Consider the following 13,731-nt stretch of genomic DNA (forward strand, 5'->3'; position numbering starts at 1 on the left):
GACATGTGCAGGATTGATCAACATGTTGTTTCCAGGGATCCCCATTAACACACACACACACACAGTATATTTTTATATTGAATTTGCCACTGCATTGGAAATTGAGCCTGAGTTGGTCATGTTTCTGGGATCTTTCATGGTCCCAGAGTAGCGAGCGCCTCATACTGTTTTCAAACTTGAGTGAAAATGTATCCAGGAGTTGAGTCTGGTTGTCAAATCCGGGAGCCATTTTTTGCTTTGCTCCCTTTTCTATCCACGCTGGAAACTAATCCCAGATTTGATGCAGCACTGCAGACACACTAAAGCTGGACTCTGCAGCACAGTTCTTTAAAACACGCATGCATAAAGCCCATCTTCACACGCGTGACGCATGCGCAATCAAGAGTTTCTATATGGCTTAGTTTGTTTAGACATGCTGATGCAGGGTAAAATGACGCCGGTAACTGTTAGTGCAGGCTCAAAACTGCCTCAGGAGGTGGATTAGCTAGTCCAATAGTCAGTCACACTCAAAGAGGCATGAAGTTCGAACAAACCAGGTTGGTGGCCTTGCTTCAATGCACTGTCAACACTGCACTAAAGCGTATTGGAATAAGTGTATTAGAAAAATCACACCGCCTCTATTGACTGTGCTTGTGTTGGCTTCCTCCCCCCCCCTGCAGCTGAGGCAGACCCCTGCGAGACCAACCCCTGCCTGCATGGAGGGAGCTGCCTCTCCAACGAGAGTGTGTACACCTGTGACTGCCTGCCAGGCTACTCCGGGGAGAACTGCGAGATCGGTGAGGGACTGGGGGTGAGGGAGTTGGGGTGGAGGGTTAGGGGTCAGTGTTCTGGAGTTTTGGGGTGGTCTGGGGGGGGGGGGGGGGGGGGGGGAAGGGGTGAGGAACTGGAGGTGAGGATCATGCAGGGTGAGGAGTGAAGGGGATTTATGGTGGAGAGACTGGTTAATTTATACAGTTCAAAAATGATTTTCTTGCAATATTGGAAAACAAAACAAAACAAAACAAAAAAGCATTTTCATGTTGTTGTTGTTATTATTTTTTTTATTATTACTATTTCCCCCAAGAAGCTTTCCAGTGTTTTAATGCTATTTTCTCGAGAGCCGAGGGAAGCTTATCAAAAGCAATCTTATTAATATGATATTTTAGGCAAAATAGGTATTGAATTTTAAAATCCCTCAGAGGCAGGGCTCTGAAGAGATGTGTTTTTAGAAAAGCAAACACAGCTGGATCATACGCTGGCATAAAATATTTAGAATGAGCTGAGGAGTTACCAGAAGTAGTGGCCTGCTTCTTTAAACTTTAGGTATTGAAGTACATTTTAAAACCCAGTGCTAATTAAGGGCCAGACTCACTTGTGTTCTAGTTCTAGAACCAGAATCGCTAGCTGGAGTTCAAGAACCAGAATCGCTAGCTGGAGTTCAAGAACCAGAATCGCTAGCTGGAGTTCTAGAACTAGAATCGCTAGCTTGGACAGTGTGAATGTAGTGCCCAGCTCTTCAACCAGCTTACAAGTGTCCTCTTATAAAAGTTTACCCCGGTAAATTTGTACGATAAGTGTACATTTTTCCCATGCTTTACCCATGGTTATACTGTGCACTTTCCATAATTACATGGTTTTGTTTTTTTAATATGCTTGGCCATTCCTCTCTGGGTTTTATAATGCTTACCAATGCTCTACCATATATTCAGTATGCACAGAACTCTGCATTGGGGATAATTACAGCTTTTTCACCAGCACAATGTGACTGTGTTGTTATTATTTCAAATGAATGTTTGCTGTGCACGGGTGTTTAAAGTCAGCAGGGAGGGGTTAATTGCCTTCCCTGCCAAATCAGTCTAACATTTAATCTTATTAAATCTCAAAGCAGAAATGCTGAAAAAGACATCAGTGCCTCGCAGGAGACAGCATACGGGTAGGGCAGAGAGATCGATCAGTAAAGTATAGGCCAGATGCCTCTTGATTTTTCCCAATGTTGAATCCATTTACAGCTTAGTTATCTCTTTGCTTTGGCTGTTTGCTCAGCGCAGTGACAAGCTGTTCTCCTTGTGTAGAGCAGAATTTAATTTCTAGGGGCGTCCCTGGGAGAGCTTGGCTTGGAGCCTGGAATTCACTACTGCCTTCAGGGAACAGAAGGTCTCAGTCTGTCTCAAACCTGCACATGTTCTTACCTCTTACTATCCATAATAACATCACTGCTGGCCCCCTGCTATTGTACAAAGAATCTTTTCACTATACTTTGAAATGCCTGCATAACCTGAAAGCAAAATCTTCAGCAGACCAAACGGACTGATAATATCGCTAACAAAAAGGTACAGAAATATAAAACCGTGGTAAGCTTTATTTCATTGTCACTGTCATTTTATTTCACTGTTATAATAGAAGGTGGTGGTCTGTTAATGCAGTTTAAACTGCAGTTGTTCTTCATTTGAGTAAGTGCTTTCGGCACAGTCGCTGCGTTCCGGTTGAATGCCCCTGCGCTCTAGTTAAACGGCCTGTGAGGCGAGAGTGTATTAAATGGAATGTCCAGACAGTAATTTATGTGTACAGAAATAAAATAATTTATTTTTATTTTCTATACACAACAAAAGGATTAAATAACAAACGAAAAACAAAATGGTGTGAGGGAAGGAGTGCAGGGGTGGAATCCAAAACAAACTGTGATGACTCGTCTTTAATTTGTCTTCGTGGTGACCATACATAAACAAAAAAAAAGACAAAAGAAATGTTAGTGTTTCAAAAATCCCGCTGCACAAAACCAGTCTCTCCCTTCACCCGTTACTCCTCCTACTTTACTTTCGGACCAACCCCGAACACAGTAGTACGTTCCCTTTAGTATGTAATGTCCCGCCTCTGTAGTCAGTGGAACACCAATCCCCAACCGACACGTGTCCTTCTCCTTCACTTGACTCCAGTGGCTGGAAGTTACATACTCGTACTTCCGCCCCTCACCAAGGTGCCGCCCCTCAAAAGATGACTTTTGCCATGGTCACGAGATCTTGGTAAGGAAAGTCCCGAGTTGGTTTGATGCCATCTACTGTCGGGAGGCTGAATCACAGACCGAAACCCCTTTGACTCATCACACGGCCCTTGATTTTTTTTCTACAGGTATTTCTCATTGTAATGAGATAGAATGAGAATGCAGAGTGTCGGCACCACAATGCAGGAGTCGGGTTCTACCTGCTAGTCAAGCCTGTGTTCTAGTTCTAGAACAAGTAAAACTGGTCTGGGTTTGCATCAGTATAGCTAGAAAGACAGAGGGGGCTAGGTGGCACTGCGTGATCATTTGCAGGGCTGGGTTTGAACTTGGCTTAGGTCACACTCTCTAATTAAGGCTGAATCACTTGGATCCTCTAAGACCCAGCTTTTGAGAACAATCTTACTAGGAACCGGATGAGCTTAGATGGGCTGAATGGCCTCCTTATGTTCGTACATTTTCTTATGTGCAGGTGTCGTCTTGTGCAGCGCTGTCTGTTGCAGCTGTGTGAAGTGATTACTGTTGGAATAGCAAACACCCTACAGCCGATGCAGTGTAGCTCATTAACATGTAAATTGTACTACTACTACTTAACATACAGCAAGATGTTTACAACTTTAACTTTTGAATTGTGGCATCATTGCTATGCACGGGATGACATCTGTACTCAAGATGTACTAGCATTTTGTCCTTAAGTTGATTTCTGATACATGATTCATAATACAGAACAATTATGCAATTCGTCAAAGCCGGCTATAGCATTGTTCTGCAGCTTTTGTGAGCACTAAATTCACAACAAAATACGTTCATTGAACCAAACCTTTGTGTGTTACAAAACACAGCCGCAAAGCTTTTTTAATAAGGCTTTTGTTCAGCTTTCGGCTTAACTGGCCTACAAAATAAAGAAAAATAAATGTTTTGTTCAGCTCAGGGGGAGGGAGGGAGGGAGGGCAGGAGGAATCAATTTAGCTCATTTTAGATAATGAAGAAACGATTCTCTCTTGGTTTCCAGGCTCCCTATTGAGTGCACTGAAAACTCGCTGGAGCAAAATAAATAGAATAACTCACCACTGATTGCCTTTCACACCGAAGCCCAGCTCTGTAACCACTGAGCTACTCAAACCCACTGCCTTGCACATTGCAGCCCAGCGCTGCTCTAAGTGAATGCTTAGCGATCCGCAGTGTGGTGCGTGTGGCTTCTCTGTGTTCTTGTGAGTTTATTTGCTGATGTATGCTCAGTCAGAGATGCCTGCAATTAGGAAATGCAGCTGCATGGATGCCTCTAATTAACACCCTCGCTGTCTGTCTGTCTCTCTCTCTCCCTCTCTGCACAATTTCAAGAGCTGGTGTTGAGTCTTGACCACGCTGCTTGTTTTAATTTGCTCAGAGCAGAAAAAGGTTTATAGAAGTTGTGCTGCATTGCAGCATAAGGCAGAATAACATGTGTATGCATATACAGCCAAAGCTTCAAGGGCTTTACAGCTACATATACCTACATTATACCTACAGTCCCAGGTCTACAGGGGTTGGACAAATAAATAGAAACTCCTCTTTTACCTTCAAGGAATCGTACAAATCTGCAGCAAAGTCACCAGAAGGGCCCGTAGCTATTGTATAACTCCAGTAATGTGTGCAGTCTTGAACACAGAAGCACCTGCCAACCAAGCGTCCACTAGCTAAGTCAGGTGTACTGTCTGGGTCATCATGACTGAAACTGGCTGATAGCAGGGAGATGCAGCTTTCATGTATTACAGAATACATGTGATTCTGTGGCAGGTTAATGTGAGGGACAGCCAGTCGAAATGAAAGTGTGAAATGAAAGTTTTTTATTATTATTTCATCCCCAGTAAATGCAAGCGATATCCGCAGCACGTAAGCAAAGTTTCAGTCCCTATAGATCACTGGAAGCTGCTCATTCTGTGCCAGAGCTCAGAGAGTGGCCCAGCCTGACAGCACAGTCACGGGGGAGCCAGCCTGTACTGTCAGCCTCCTGTTCCATGTGATGAAGCTGGGGGAGAGCCTTCACTGTGAAAAACGAGCCCAGCTATTCTCTGAGCTTCTCTGGGAATGGTTTAGTGAAATTAGGATGACAGCACAAGAAAACAGAGAAGCATGTGACTGGGAACTTAGTGCATGCGTATTTATAAACTGAAGCTTTACCCTCCCATTTCTAAGCCTGCTATCTCACTGCAGTCCAGCACTTTAACCACTGAGCTATTTAAACCCACTGCCTTCCACACTGCAACCCAACACTCTAACAGCTGAGCTACTCAAACCCACTGCCTTCCACACTGCAACCCAACACTCTAACAGCTGAGCTACTCAAACCCACTGCCTTCCACACTGCAACCCAACACTCTAACCACTGAGCTACTCAAACCCACTGCCTTCCACACTGCAGCCAACACTCTAAAAGCTGAGCTACTCAAACCCACTGCCTTCCACACTGCAGCCCAACACTCTAACAGCTGAGCTACTCAAACCCACTGCCTTCCACACTGCAGCCCAACACTCTAACAGCTGAGCTACTCAAACCCACTGCCTTCCACACTGCAACCCAACACTCTAACAGCTGAGCTACTCAAACCCACTGCCTTCCACACTGCAACCCAACACTCTAACAGCTGAGCTACTCAAACCCACTGCCTTCCACACTGCAGCCCAACACTCTAACAGCTGAGCTACTCAAACCCACTGCCTTCCACACTGCAACCCAACACTCTAACAGCTGAGCTACTCAAACCCACTGCCTTCCACACTGCAGCCCAACACTCTAACAGCTGAGCTACTCAAACCCACTGCCTTCCACACTGCAGCCCAACACTCTAACAGCTGAGCTACTCAAACCCACTGCCTTCCACACTGCAGCCCAACACTCTAACAGCTGAGCTACTCAAACCCACTGCCTTCCACACTGCAGCCCAACACTCTAACAGCTGAGCTACTCAAACCCACTGCCTTCCACACTGCAGCCCAACACTCTAACAGCACTGAGCTACTCAAACCCACTGCCTTCCACACTGCAACCCAACACTCTAACAGCTGAGCTACTCAAACCCACTGCCTTCCACACTGCAGCCCAACACTCAAACCCGTTTGGGTGACCCACGAAAAGGGTGACGGACTCGTGGATGTTGTGAAGATTTTCCCAACGACTCGATAGTTCTAACACGGAAGGTGTCAGACGTTTGGGTTGTGAACCTTGTCGACTCGATGAGTTGGCTGATCTACGGGACGGAAGGTGGACGTTGGTTGTGAGTATTGTCAGGGACTCCAAAAAAACCTGGGTTTGGGTGCAGGAAAGGTCAACGTAAAAAAGCTTGTGTTGTGAGCTTTGACTCATTGACACTGCGATGCAAAACCCTTTTAAATGACAAGCTGGACTATGTGTGATATACTCAAATGAAAACTCTATACTCAAACACACTGCAGCCCAACACTCTTGAGCTTCAAACCCACTTTTGCAACCCAACACTCTAACAGCTGAGCTACTCAAACCCACTGCCTTCCACACTGCAGCCCAACACTCTAACAGCTGAGCTACTCAAACCCACTGCCTTCCATACTGCAGCCCAACACTCTAACATGAGCTACTTTTCTTACTGCAGCCATTCCCTTAAGGGGGCATCATTTACTCCAACAAAAGAGCATTTTTTAATTTTTCTCTGAGAAACCCGTTGTGTGCCTGATAGCCTGTCTCTCTGCTCTCTTCCAGACATTGACGACTGCCAGTCCAACCCCTGTGAGAACGGAGGCACCTGCATCGATGAGGTCAACGCCTTCGTCTGCCTGTGCCTGTCCAGCTACGGGGGGGAGACCTGCGACAAGGGTGAGACCCGAACCACAGCTCCCATTTCAGTGTCTCCCCACCCCGCTGCCTTCCCCTTCCCTCCCCAGTCCAAAAAGACACCTTTGCTAATTCAAATCAGGCTAATACCAAGAACCGCAGGTAGATACATGCAGGTTTAAATCCAGGATGGAAGAGGCATTTCAAATGGCATTTTACTATACTGTAGTAACTGAATGGATTACTGACTATGACATAATAGCACTAGCGATTAGGACACTGGAGTAGCAGCTAAGTAAAAAAAATGACTCTCAGGATTATACATGTTTGGTTGAAGGCATGCATGAAATCCTCCCTTATCCTTTGTGTTACCCTTCAAATGATTGCACTTCATGTACTTTGCGTGTGTGCTGCTTGGTCCCAGCCTGATTCTGAATTGCATTTGCATTAGCACAGGCGTCAGGGGGGTAAAAGCCTTGTGATGTCAGCACCATTGGAAGGGGGCCAGTTTATCCGCTGCTCGTTTCATTGATGGTGAAGAGAGGCAAAGTAAGCTGGAGAGAGAGAGAGAGAGCAGAGAGGGAGAGAGGGGGAGAGGAGAGGGAGAGGGAGGGAGAGGGAGAGGGAGGAGAGGGAGAGGAGAGAGGGAGAGGGAGAGGGAGAGGGAGAGAGTCAATGTTTCACTCGAGGAGGGAGGTGAATGATTAATCAGTAACCAGAGGGCTGCTGCTGTCTGTGCATTGCAGGTGTGTGTGTGTGTGTGCGTTGCAGTTGTGTGTGTGCGTGTGTGTGTGTGTGTGTGTGTGTGTGTGTGTGTGTGTGTGTGTGTGTGTGTGTGTGTGTGTGTGTGTGTGTGTGTGTGTGTGTGTGTGTGTGTGTGTGTGTGTGTGTGTGTGTGTGTGTGTGTGTGTGTGTGTGTGTGTGTGTGTGTGTGTGTGTGTGTGTGCGTGTGTGTGTGTGTGTGTGTGTGTGTGTGTGTGTGTGTGTGTGTGTGTGTGTGTGTGTGTGTGTGTGTGTGTGTGTGTGTGTGTGTGTGTGTGTGTGTGTGTGTGTGTGTGTGTGTGTGTGTGTGTGTGTGTGTGTGTGTGTGTGTGTGTGTGTGTGTGTGTGCGTGTGTGTGTGTGTGTGTGTGTGTGTGTGTGTGTGTGTGTGTGTGTGTGTGTGTGTGTGTGTGTGTGTGTGTGTGTGTGTGTGTGGTGTGTGTGTGTTGCAGGTATGTGTGTCTATGTGTGTGTGTGAGTCTATGAGATGCGGGTCGGAGATGCAGAGCTCTGTTGATTTACACCAGGAGCGCGCCTGGCACAGATACAGTAAACAAAACCCCAGAGCAAAACGCTTTGTCACTTAAAAGACAAACCCCGGACCTCAGCGCTATATTATATCTCAGGGGCCTCAATTTAACACGTCTGCCAAAGACAAAAACAACTATTGCTGCTGTTCTTATTTTTTTACAGTCAGTTGCACGATTGATTGACACTTCAAGTTCTATCTATCTATCTATCGATCTATCTATCTGTCTATCTGTCCATCTATCTGTCTGTCTATGTCTGTCAATAACGGTCTGCAAGCACCTTTTTAATATACTCCGAATAGCCCTGAATTGCTTGGATCGATTTATATTTTAAAAGCACAGTTCTGTGTTTTTTTTTTTTTTTTTTTTTTTTATGTCTTCCGCTGGTGTTCACATTAATTTAGAAAACAAAAACAGAACACATGTCTCCCGCAACCCCGTGGACCGAATCTATGCAAATTTAATTCAAACACAATTATTGCATTTATTTAAGCCCTAATGTGGCTTACAAAGCAAACAGCTTATCAATACAGAGAAAAAGGTATCTCAAATGTAACAGAGTGCTGGAACTGCAGATAATGTGCAAGCAATTGTGGTTATTAGTACTGTGCGCTGTTACTGGACTATTACAGCACATGAACCACGAATGTTAATAGGGAGATACTATGAAGATGAACTATAAACACTAACAGTCACTTAAATTCAGTGCCAAAAGTCTTGTGCGGTGTCTTCAATGAAATTAACAATCTAAGAATAATTAAGAGCCCTTGAGCTAAATTCCAGAGCTTTGTCGATTTCTCTACAGAGGGGCTGAGACAGTGAGAGAGAGAACAAGAGAATGTGGGAGTTCCCTAGCCTGTTCCCTGGGGTATAGAGCAGTCTTTTCCTCTGGGAAGTGTCTGCCCTGGAGCTGAAATCTTCCAGCTGACAGGCTGGCTGAGTGGATGGTGTACCTTGCAGCCCAAGGCTATGTGGGTAAGAGACAGCTGGCACCCCAGCGCAAGGCTCAAGCCTGCTCTCTCTCCCTGACTGCATGACCTGGAGGTGGCGAGGCCCCGGAGAGACGGCAGGGCAGGCAGGTACGGGCAGCACAGTTCCACGGTACTTTCCAAATGCTGCTAATTAAGACTGTCTGATTCGTCCCGTCCTCTCACCCCCCTGTCGAGGCTGAGCCCCAAGCCAGGGGGCTGCCCTGTCCTGGAGAGGGAACACAGCGCTCCCCTGAGTGGGATCCCACTGGAAGATCTGTAATTGGCTCTTTATTATCCAAGGATTGTATAATTGATTCAGTTTTGGCAAGGCAGGAAATAACAAAGGGACTTGTCCTGTCGGCTTGAGTTGAGATTTCTCTCTCCCACCCTCTCTCCCTCCTTTACAACCTGATAGCACTCAGTCGTAGCACATAGAGCAGTGCTAAAAACAACTTCAATCATTAGTTATTGCAACTGACTGTGAATAGGTCCCCTGATACTACTCTTGACATGCACCCGATTCATTATTTGCACAGATTTTCTTTTTAATAAACACTGTAATTCAAATAAAACGGTATAGTAAATAGAAAACTTAAATAAAGGGTCTTGATGGTACTGTACTGCGAGTTGGAGAGGATTTTGTTTTTTTGTCAGCTGTATAGCGAACGGCAGTCAAGTCACGCTTCAGGGCTGACATTTCCGCAGTGCAAGCCTATGAAAACTCATAGACTAGCATGCCCGTCTCACTGTGTTCTCAGAGCTGCTGTACTCTGTCTCTAAAGCCTCTGGCTGTCATTCTGTGATTGCAGTCAATCTCGCTGCAGATTGACCCCTGCGCTGTCAGAGGATTAGACTTGGGGACTTGGGGAGTGTCCTCTCTGGGTTTGCAGACAGGCCATCACTTCTTACGGATTCTTATTTATTTATGTATTTGCTTATTTGTTTATTTGACAGGGATAACGTACAATTTTTTTAATATTCATGACATGTCATAAGATGTATTGCACCCAGATTTAGCTGTGAGCTCATTCTCATTGGTGTAGAGAAAGGAAAAAAAAATAATAAACAAACACGGAAGCAGGAGGTGTCTGCCGCGCTTGCAAATTACCTGGAGGAAATAAAGAATCTCTCTCGCTGGCTGAGAGAAGGCCCAGTTGGGTCGGTAGTGCTGATGCTATCCTGCAATGATATCATGGGATTTTGGTGTGTAGGGCTAAAGCACCACTGACCCTTCCCCAGACACACTACTCAGAATGCCATTTACTGTGTGACATTGTCTTCTGATCTGTGAAGTAACTGAAAGCACACAGGCGCAGTCATGCCAGCCTGTACAAAGATAATCTTGGCTCTGGAAGGCAAACACTGACACGCACACACACTGACGGTTACACGATCACACCTGCTCTCACATTCACACTCTCGCTGACAGTCCCACGCTCCTCAACACGTTAATGATTATTGCAAACCGCACTGTGGATCTGAACATTGCTTGTCAACAGTGCTGTCCCCCGGTGAGAGATTCTCCTCACCTCCTCTTCTGCATTAATCTGCATATTAAGTCAGGTTGAGCCTTCTTACCAATTTTCCGGTGTCACCTTCGCTTTGTTAGCAGCTCCAGTGTGCGTGGATACTGCTGGCTGCAGCCCAGACAGAGGGGCTGGGGGCTGGGCACTGGGAGCTAATAGAGTCTCCAGCTGACTAATAAACTCATCTCACTCAGTTGGTGTTACTGAAGCATATTGTGGTACACCTTGATAAAAATGTAGTAAAGCATAGTGAAACATGGTTTAACAAAGCTATTGGGTAGTTTAACCTTGACAAAAAAAAAAAAAAAAAAAAAAAACAGCACCGATTGCAAAACCCCATAGATCAGCAGTGTGGCTGTAAGGCAGTATAACATTCAGAGAGGCAAGACAAGAGTTTGAGCCGTGGTTTAGTGGAAGTGGCAATCCCCCCCAGCTGAAAGGTAAATTATAGGAATTCAAGCAGACATTTCGGCTAGTGCCTTAGCATTTCTTATAGGGTTAAAGAGACTGCAATGGAGAACGTTAGAAAAGTGGGGGAGCTCTATATTAATCCAGCTGGTGACCCGGTGAATATTTCTACCACTTATTAATATTACTGCATTCAATGACAATACAGTGAACGAGGTCTGCAGAAAGCCAGCGGTCAGTTGCACAAAACACCTTCATTTAAATCTCCCTAGTTTTCCCCTTAAGCGTTCCCTAAGCTTAGAGCTGTTGCAGAAAGCATTTTAACACATTTAAGAGTAATTTAAGGGTAAATGCATCTTTAAGTGTTCTTTAAATGAATACTTCTGGTGTTTTATGCAGCCAGCCCCGAGTGTGTACATTTCAGGGTGGCGTCTGATCGTTAAAATAATCCGCTGTGTCCGGGGGGCTGTCGGTGATGCTGTCCCTCTTTCTCCTCTCGGTCTCAGACACAGAGGGCTGCGATCACGGCTGGAGGAAGTTCCACGGGCACTGCTACCGATACTTCTCACACCGGCACACCTGGGAGGACGCTGAGAAGGACTGCCGGGAGCACAGCGCTCACCTGGCTAGTGTCCACTCCCCCGAGGAGCAGAGCTTCATCAACGGTACGAGGGTCCAACCCAGCAGGGCCTCGCTGTGGCTGCTGCAATGAAATTTAGGGGGAGGGATCCATAGAGTTTTGTGTCTGTTTTCCACTCTGACTGTGCTGAGACTTGGTAAGGGCATTCATTACCTCACCTTGACATATTGAGAAAACCACGGGGAGGAGTATAAGGAAGGCCTGTCTTCCACTTCTATATGTATGCACAGTTGGTCTAGTTTTTTATGATTCAGATATGCCTCTACAGCCATGACATTTTTATTTGCTATCAATATTTAGACTGGATTAAATCAATCCAGTGTGGCACAGTAGTAAAGGTTATATCAGCGTGCAATTTGATCGGGCGCCAGTAGTGATATGAAAGGATATGGGGTGCTGGATTAATGATGTGGTTCTTGGAAGCTGAATGACTTAAAAGAAAAACAGCACATCGTAAAACAAGGAAACTGGAACCGATCGTCCATCCACAAGCCATCAACCGAGGCTCTGCTCACCCAGGGATAATGATTAGGAGGGTGGAGGGCCCACTACTGACCCGGCACAGATCTGGGATTGTCCGTGGACTAACCAAGCATGACCGTTGTTTTTCTATGGCTGTTAAAAGCCAGGCTTTATGACAGTCAACCATGGATCAGTTCTGAACGTCAAGTAGGAACAGAAACATTAGACTCAGCTTAAGTTTCCATAACCCCATTCCATACTGGAGATGCTCTTGTGTCGGTTTAATTGTAATTACAGCTAGTATAGGATTCATAGTTTTAACAGGAGTTATTATACATCAGAATGCTGCTCAGTCCTGCATATAACAGAACCCTATAGGAATCGTATAGGGTTTTTATTTTGTAAAGCTCCCCTCCTCTTTGTGGCTCAGGGCTGGGTCATGAGAACACCTGGATTGGGCTGAATGATCGCACAGTGGAGGAGGACTTTCAGTGGACAGACAACATGGCCCTGGTGAGTCCTACACTGACATCACAGGTCTGTGTGTGTATAGGAGGTCAGCAGTGACATCACAGCTCTGTGTGTGTACAGGGGGTTCTGCACTGACATCACAGCTCTGTGTGTATAGGAGGTCAGCAATAACATCACAGCTCTGTGTGTGTACAGGGGGATCTGCTGCCTCGTTTCCATGAGCATGGCACGACTGCTAATCCCAGCATTCCTCCTCAACCCCGTTTACAGTCTTCCCCCCAGTTCAGTTCCCATCGGATCTTGACGGTTCCTTCACGGCAAGCCTTGCGGCTAAGGTCACATTTATTTGTTTACAAAACTGACAGGGTGGACGCGATCGCTTTGCTTCCGATAATCCTAACACTTCTTTGGAGCTTTGTGTTTAAAAAAAGCATACCAGAATATTAAAGCACGGAGAAGCCTGTTCACTCCGGATGTGGATTAAATATTCACACCCACTCGTCACTTGATTGGTCAGTTTTGTGATGTACTTCCACCAATCCCACTTTGGGAAAGTGAAAAAAATCAGGGTCATCTCCACTTGGCAGCCAATGCGGGTCGGTTAAATGAACAGCAGGGTTGAGCAGTGCATGGAAACGAGGTATAAGGGGGTCATGCAAAAATAATCAAGGAATGAGAGATGTCATTATAGTCCAGTATATATCTTCGTTGAAATAGATTCTTTGAGTTACCCATGAAGAGCCACTGTATTTTCTGTTTTCACCCAGAATTAACCAATACAGACACATACACCATGAGCCCCAGCACTGGTTACTCAGTTCAATAAGTTAGCAGCAGTGACTGTGCCTGAGTGTCTCTCTCTGCCTTGTCTCTCCACGCAGCAATACGAGAACTGGCGTGAGAACCAGCCTGATAACTTCTTCGCGGGCGGAGAGGACTGTGTGGTGATGATCGCTCACGAGAACAGCAAGTGGAATGATGTGCCCTGCAACTACAACCTGCCCTACATCTGCAAGAAGGGAACAGGTAACCCAGCCTTCTACACCCCTAACCCCTAACCCCTAACACCTGACCCTGCAACTACAACCTGCCCTACATCTGTAAGAAGGGAACAGGTAACAGGTGATCCTTGACCCTCACTGCAATCTGAGAGTAAATTTGCAGTTTACTGTGCTTTTCCTCCGCTGACATTAAGCTTTAA

At 45.9% G+C, this 13,731-nt stretch overlaps 1 protein-coding gene across 2 annotated transcripts in view; it reads left to right on the plus strand.

The window, feature by feature from the left end:
* Positions 1-13,589, plus strand: part of LOC121300545 (neurocan core protein-like) — a 59,222-nt gene extending 45,633 nt beyond the window's left edge. The window contains exons 9-13 of one of the 2 annotated variants that reach the window (XM_041229113.1): positions 660-776; positions 6,690-6,803; positions 11,464-11,622; positions 12,490-12,572; positions 13,412-13,589. In XM_041229113.1, coding sequence (XP_041085047.1) covers positions 660-776; positions 6,690-6,803; positions 11,464-11,622; positions 12,490-12,572; positions 13,412-13,588 — 650 coding nt within the window. In that variant the 3' untranslated portion in view covers position 13,589. The remainder of the gene's footprint in view (positions 1-659; positions 777-6,689; positions 6,804-11,463; positions 11,623-12,489; positions 12,573-13,411) is intronic. The other variant, XM_041229115.1, reaches the window with a different exon arrangement.
* The last annotated feature ends 142 nt before the right edge of the window (positions 13,590-13,731 follow it).

Source organism: Polyodon spathula, chromosome 26 (assembly GCF_017654505.1).
Source record: "Polyodon spathula isolate WHYD16114869_AA chromosome 26, ASM1765450v1, whole genome shotgun sequence".
Taxonomy (NCBI): Eukaryota; Metazoa; Chordata; class Actinopteri; order Acipenseriformes; family Polyodontidae; genus Polyodon; species Polyodon spathula.